We start from the raw sequence: 8,238 nt of genomic DNA, 5'->3' as shown, positions 1-8,238 counted from the left end.
AATAATGAGTGGTTATCAATAAAAAGGTAAATTCACAAAGTGGGAATTTATGTGATCTAATGTATTGTGTATACAAATAATCATTCATGCATTTTTCATGATCCGTAGACAATATAAGTGACATGCTACCATCTTCAAAGTTTTTGAAACACGAAACAGAAAAGTCGTTAAAAAATCTTGAAAATCCTACTTTTGATGTCGTCCTTTAGTATATCCTCCTTGATGAACATCATGGGATATCTCGATCTAAGTTTATGATTTTTGAAATAGTTTGACTTGAGGCGTTGATAAGGAATATATTAGTGTAGCTAGAACTGAACGCACTTATGTGCAATCAGAATAACGATTTTGTTATGCAAGCAATCAAAGAAAGCGATAAAACGAAACAAATAATTAACGTGGTTCGGTCAATATACGTCCAAATGGATGAACCGAATAACTTTTTTATTATTTGATTGTCTCAACCGAATTACCTAGGAACCCCTATCATATAAACTCTAAAAACTATAGAATCAAATCCATATATATAGGAAAATTTGGAATAACAAGAGAGTCATCAACCTACTCCAAATACTCATCCTTTTGAAAAAATCATTCAGTATTTATTCATTTTGTTCCAAATAAACTTATTCATTCGGGTTACCAAATTCATAGGAAACAAACATTAAAACTAGGGGACATATAATTTAACATAAAACATCAACTCATCAACCATCATTGTGTGTTAGGTTTCTATGAACTAGATAGCTAAAAGATTAGTTACATTTCTTAAAAATTTTGATATTTTTCAACCGGGATTCCATATAAAACGAAGCACGGTCTTGCGCATAAACTCCACATTTGAAATAATGAGTGGTTATCAATAAAAAGGTAAATTCACAAAGTGGGAATTTATGTGATCTAATGTATTGTGTATACAAATAATCATTCATGCATTTTTCATGATCCGTAGACAATATAAGTGACATGCTACCATCTTCAAAGTTTTTGAAACACGAAACAGAAAAGTCGTTGAAAAATCTTGAAAATCCTACTTTTGATGTCGTCCTTTAGTATATCCTCCTTGCTGAACATCATGGGATATCTCGATCTAATTTTATGATTTTTGAAATAGTTTGACTTGAGGCGTTGATAAGGAATATATTAGTGTAGCTAGAACTGAACGCACTTATGTGCAATCAGAATAACGATTTTGTTATGCAAGCAATCAAAGAAAGCGATAAAACGAAACAAATAATTAACGTGGTTCGGTCAATATACGTCCAAATGGATGAACCGAATAACTTTTTTATTATTTGATTGTCTCAACCGAATTACCTAGGAACCCCTATCATATAAACTCTAAAAACTATAGAATCAAATCCATATATAGGAAAATTTGGAATAACAAGAGAGTCATCAACCTACTCCAAATACTCATCCTTTTGAAAAAATCATTCAGTATTTATTCATTTTGTTCCAAATAAACTTATTCATTCGGGTTACCAAATTCATAGGAAACAAACATTAAAACTAGGGGACATATAATTTAACATAAAACATCAACTCATCAACCATCATTGTGTGTTAGGTTTCTATGAACTAGGTAGCTAAAAGATTAGTTACATTTCTTAAAAATTTTGATATTTTTCAACCGGGATTCCATATAAAACGAAGCACGGTCTTGCGCATAAACTCCACATTTGAAATAATGAGTGGTTATCAATAAAAAGGTAAATTCACAAAGTGGGAATTTATGTGATCTAATGTATTGTGTATACAAATAATCATTCATGCATTTTTCATGATCCGTAGACAATATAAGTGACATGCTACCATCTTCAAAGTTTTTGAAACACGAAACAGAAAAGTCGTTAAAAAATCTTGAAAATCCTACTTTTGATGTCGTCCTTTAGTATATCCTCCTTGATGAACATCATGGGATATCTCGATCTAAGTTTATGATTTTTGAAATAGTTTGACTTGAGGCGTTGATAAGGAATATATTAGTGTAGCTAGAACTGAACGCACTTATGTGCAATCAGAATAACGATTTTGTTATGCAAGCAATCAAAGAAAGCGATAAAACGAAACAAATAATTAACGTGGTTCGGTCAATATACGTCCAAATGGATGAACCGAATAACTTTTTTATTATTTGATTGTCTCAACCGAATTACCTAGGAACCCCTATCATATAAACTCTAAAAACTATAGAATCAAATCCATATATATAGGAAAATTTGGAATAACAAGAGAGTCATCAACCTACTCCAAATACTCATCCTTTTGAAAAAATCATTCAGTATTTATTCATTTTGTTCCAAATAAACTTATTCATTCGGGTTACCAAATTCATAGGAAACAAACATTAAAACTAGGGGACATATAATTTAACATAAAACATCAACTCATCAACCATCATTGTGTGTTAGGTTTCTATGAACTAGATAGCTAAAAGATTAGTTACATTTCTTAAAAATTTTGATATTTTTCAACCGGGATTCCATATAAAACGAAGCACGGTCTTGCGCATAAACTCCACATTTGAAATAATGAGTGGTTATCAATAAAAAGGTAAATTCACAAAGTGGGAATTTATGTGATCTAATGTATTGTGTATACAAATAATCATTCATGCATTTTTCATGATCCGTAGACAATATAAGTGACATGCTACCATCTTCAAAGTTTTTGAAACACGAAACAGAAAAGTCGTTGAAAAATCTTGAAAATCCTACTTTTGATGTCGTCCTTTAGTATATCCTCCTTGCTGAACATCATGGGATATCTCGATCTAATTTTATGATTTTTGAAATAGTTTGACTTGAGGCGTTGATAAGGAATATATTAGTGTAGCTAGAACTGAACGCACTTATGTGCAATCAGAATAACGATTTTGTTATGCAAGCAATCAAAGAAAGCGATAAAACGAAACAAATAATTAACGTGGTTCGGTCAATATACGTCCAAATGGATGAACCGAATAACTTTTTTATTATTTGATTGTCTCAACCGAATTACCTAGGAACCCCTATCATATAAACTCTAAAAACTATAGAATCAAATCCATATATAGGAAAATTTGGAATAACAAGAGAGTCATCAACCTACTCCAAATACTCATCCTTTTGAAAAAATCATTCAGTATTTATTCATTTTGTTCCAAATAAACTTATTCATTCGGGTTACCAAATTCATAGGAAACAAACATTAAAACTAGGGGACATATAATTTAACATAAAACATCAACTCATCAACCATCATTGTGTGTTAGGTTTCTATGAACTAGGTAGCTAAAAGATTAGTTACATTTCTTAAAAATTTTGATATTTTTCAACCGGGATTCCATATAAAACGAAGCACGGTCTTGCGCATAAACTCCACATTTGAAATAATGAGTGGTTATCAATAAAAAGGTAAATTCACAAAGTGGGAATTTATGTGATCTAATGTATTGTGTATACAAATAATCATTCATGCATTTTTCATGATCCGTAGACAATATAAGTGACATGCTACCATCTTCAAAGTTTTTGAAACACGAAACAGAAAAGTCGTTAAAAAATCTTGAAAATCCTACTTTTGATGTCGTCCTTTAGTATATCCTCCTTGATGAACATCATGGGATATCTCGATCTAAGTTTATGATTTTTGAAATAGTTTGACTTGAGGCGTTGATAAGGAATATATTAGTGTAGCTAGAACTGAACGCACTTATGTGCAATCAGAATAACGATTTTGTTATGCGAGCAATCAAAGAAAGCGATAAAACGAAACAAATAATTAACGTGGTTCGGTCAATATACGTCCAAATGGATGAACCGAATAACTTTTTTATTATTTGATTGTCTCAACCGAATTACCTAGGAACCCCTATCATATAAACTCTAAAAACTATAGAATCAAATCCATATATAGGAAAATTTGGAATAACAAGAGAGTCATCAACCTACTCCAAATACTCATCCTTTTGAAAAAATCATTCAGTATTTATTCATTTTGTTCCAAATAAACTTATTCATTCGGGTTACCAAATTCATAGGAAACAAACATTAAAACTAGGGGACATATAATTTAACATAAAACATCAACTCATCAACCATCATTGTGTGTTAGGTTTCTATGAACTAGATAGCTAAAAGATTAGTTACATTTCTTAAAAATTTTGATATTTTTCAACCGGGATTCCATATAAAACGAAGCACGGTCTTGCGCATAAACTCCACATTTGAAATAATGAGTGGTTATCAATAAAAAGGTAAATTCACAAAGTGGGAATTTATGTGATCTAATGTATTGTGTATACAAATAATCATTCATGCATTTTTCATGATCCGTAGACAATATAAGTGACATGCTACCATCTTCAAAGTTTTTGAAACACGAAACAGAAAAGTCGTTGAAAAATCTTGAAAATCCTACTTTTGATGTCGTCCTTTAGTATATCCTCCTTGCTGAACATCATGGGATATCTCGATCTAAGTTTATGATTTTTGAAATAGTTTGACTTGAGGCGTTGATAAGGAATATATTAGTGTAGCTAGAACTGAACGCACTTATGTGCAATCAGAATAACGATTTTGTTATGCGAGCAATCAAAGAAAGCGATAAAACGAAACAAATAATTAACGTGGTTCGGTCAATATACGTCCAAATGGATGAACCGAATAACTTTTTTATTATTTGATTGTCTCAACCGAATTACCTAGGAACCCCTATCATATAAACTCTAAAAACTATAGAATCAAATCCATATATAGGAAAATTTGGAATAACAAGAGAGTCATCAACCTACTCCAAATACTCATCCTTTTGAAAAAATCATTCAGTATTTATTCATTTTGTTCCAAATAAACTTATTCATTCGGGTTACCAAATTCATAGGAAACAAACATTAAAACTAGGGGACATATAATTTAACATAAAACATCAACTCATCAACCATCATTGTGTGTTAGGTTTCTATGAACTAGATAGCTAAAAGATTAGTTACATTTCTTAAAAATTTTGATATTTTTCAACCGGGATTCCATATAAAACGAAGCACGGTCTTGCGCATAAACTCCACATTTGAAATAATGAGTGGTTATCAATAAAAAGGTAAATTCACAAAGTGGGAATTTATGTGATCTAATGTATTGTGTATACAAATAATCATTCATGCATTTTTCATGATCCGTAGACAATATAAGTGACATGCTACCATCTTCAAAGTTTTTGAAACACGAAACAGAAAAGTCGTTGAAAAATCTTGAAAATCCTACTTTTGATGTCGTCCTTTAGTATATCCTCCTTGCTGAACATCATGGGATATCTCGATCTAATTTTATGATTTTTGAAATAGTTTGACTTGAGGCGTTGATAAGGAATATATTAGTGTAGCTAGAACTGAACGCACTTATGTGCAATCAGAATAACGATTTTGTTATGCAAGCAATCAAAGAAAGCGATAAAACGAAACAAATAATTAACGTGGTTCGGTCAATATACGTCCAAATGGATGAACCGAATAACTTTTTTATTATTTGATTGTCTCAACCGAATTACCTAGGAACCCCTATCATATAAACTCTAAAAACTATAGAATCAAATCCATATATAGGAAAATTTGGAATAACAAGAGAGTCATCAACCTACTCCAAATACTCATCCTTTTGAAAAAATCATTCAGTATTTATTCATTTTGTTCCAAATAAACTTATTCATTCGGGTTACCAAATTCATAGGAAACAAACATTAAAACTAGGGGACATATAATTTAACATAAAACATCAACTCATCAACCATCATTGTGTGTTAGGTTTCTATGAACTAGGTAGCTAAAAGATTAGTTACATTTCTTAAAAATTTTGATATTTTTCAACCGGGATTCCATATAAAACGAAGCACGGTCTTGCGCATAAACTCCACATTTGAAATAATGAGTGGTTATCAATAAAAAGGTAAATTCACAAAGTGGGAATTTATGTGATCTAATGTATTGTGTATACAAATAATCATTCATGCATTTTTCATGATCCGTAGACAATATAAGTGACATGCTACCATCTTCAAAGTTTTTGAAACACGAAACAGAAAAGTCGTTAAAAAATCTTGAAAATCCTACTTTTGATGTCGTCCTTTAGTATATCCTCCTTGATGAACATCATGGGATATCTCGATCTAAGTTTATGATTTTTGAAATAGTTTGACTTGAGGCGTTGATAAGGAATATATTAGTGTAGCTAGAACTGAACGCACTTATGTGCAATCAGAATAACGATTTTGTTATGCAAGCAATCAAAGAAAGCGATAAAACGAAACAAATAATTAACGTGGTTCGGTCAATATACGTCCAAATGGATGAACCGAATAACTTTTTTATTATTTGATTGTCTCAACCGAATTACCTAGGAACCCCTATCATATAAACTCTAAAAACTATAGAATCAAATCCATATATATAGGAAAATTTGGAATAACAAGAGAGTCATCAACCTACTCCAAATACTCATCCTTTTGAAAAAATCATTCAGTATTTATTCATTTTGTTCCAAATAAACTTATTCATTCGGGTTACCAAATTCATAGGAAACAAACATTAAAACTAGGGGACATATAATTTAACATAAAACATCAACTCATCAACCATCATTGTGTGTTAGGTTTCTATGAACTAGATAGCTAAAAGATTAGTTACATTTCTTAAAAATTTTGATATTTTTCAACCGGGATTCCATATAAAACGAAGCACGGTCTTGCGCATAAACTCCACATTTGAAATAATGAGTGGTTATCAATAAAAAGGTAAATTCACAAAGTGGGAATTTATGTGATCTAATGTATTGTGTATACAAATAATCATTCATGCATTTTTCATGATCCGTAGACAATATAAGTGACATGCTACCATCTTCAAAGTTTTTGAAACACGAAACAGAAAAGTCGTTGAAAAATCTTGAAAATCCTACTTTTGATGTCGTCCTTTAGTATATCCTCCTTGCTGAACATCATGGGATATCTCGATCTAATTTTATGATTTTTGAAATAGTTTGACTTGAGGCGTTGATAAGGAATATATTTGTGTAGCTAGAACTGAACGCACTTATGTGCAATCAGAATAACGATTTTGTTATGCAAGCAATCAAAGAAAGCGATAAAACGAAACAAATAATTAACGTGGTTCGGTCAATATACGTCCAAATGGATGAACCGAATAACTTTTTTTATTATTTGATTGTGTCAACCGAATTACCTAGGAACCCCTATCATATAAACTCTAAAAACTATAGAATCAAATCCATATATAGGAAAATTTGGAATAACAAGAGAGTCATCAACCTACTCCAAATACTCATCCTTTTGAAAAAATCATTCAGTATTTATTCATTTTGTTCCAAATAAACTTATTCATTCTGGTTACCAAATTCATAGGAAACAAACATTAAAACTAGGGGACATATAATTTAACATAAAACATCAACTCATCAACCATCATTGTGTGTTAGGTTTCTATGAACTAGATAGCTAAAAGATTAGTTACATTTCTTAAAAATTTTGATATTTTTCAACCGGGATTCCATATAAAACGAAGCACGGTCTTGCGCATAAACTCCACATTTGAAATAATGAGTGGTTCCACCTCGGCCATTCCCCTTGAACCTGAGAACTCCGTTTATGTAGACCTTAACATTGTTGCCTTCTACATGATGGATAACGTTCAAACGAAACCATTTATTGTATATATTATGAAAAATAATACTTTTTCTATAGTAGTAAAGATTTCCATCGTAAACTCGAAGCATAAAAGTTGTAGCATGCGGAGGGTCTGACCCAAACACTTGCATCACACTTACACCCGTTGTTCCATGTGGCACAAAGACATGGGCTTCAAATTGCCAAACACCCGTAGAATATTTGTAACCCTATAACATGCATAAAAGATCAATTGAAAACAAATTCAAACTTCTAGTAACTAAAATTTCAATCTATAAAATAACTACTTACATTGATGAATAATTCAGAGCGAGGGAGTGTGGGACTACCACGAGATAATGGTTCATCCGTGGAGAAAACCCATAGTTTGTGAACTTCATTGATGAAGCTATACCTCTCCTCAAGAGGAAGATTATATGGTTTATGGTTTATATAATAGCTAGAGTTGAAAGGGAGACGAGTGAAACCCAAAGCTAAATCGTTTGTAAGTTCACCATGAGTAACAATTACATGCATAAATAGGAAAATGAATCCACAAATCGAAGTAATATGCTTCAAGTG

At 31.4% G+C, this 8,238-nt stretch overlaps 1 protein-coding gene across 1 annotated transcript in view; it reads right to left on the bottom strand.

The window, feature by feature from the left end:
- Window positions 1-7,496: 7,496 nt before the first annotated feature.
- Window positions 7,497-8,238, bottom strand: part of LOC111906198 (citrate-binding protein) — a 748-nt gene continuing 6 nt past the window's right edge. Inside the window, exons 1-2 of the mRNA XM_023901925.1 lie at window positions 7,969-8,238; window positions 7,497-7,886 (exon numbers count right to left, since the gene is read on the bottom strand). The exon at window positions 7,969-8,238 is cut by the window's right edge and continues 6 nt beyond it. Of these exons, the coding sequence (XP_023757693.1) occupies window positions 7,497-7,886; window positions 7,969-8,238 (660 nt within the window). The remainder of the gene's footprint in view (window positions 7,887-7,968) is intronic.

Source organism: Lactuca sativa, chromosome 3 (assembly GCF_002870075.4).
Source record: "Lactuca sativa cultivar Salinas chromosome 3, Lsat_Salinas_v11, whole genome shotgun sequence".
Lineage (NCBI taxonomy): Eukaryota > Viridiplantae > Streptophyta > Magnoliopsida > Asterales > Asteraceae > Lactuca > Lactuca sativa.
The sequence above is the reverse complement of the archived record's forward strand: the minus strand, read 5'-3'. Positions and strand labels throughout refer to the sequence as shown.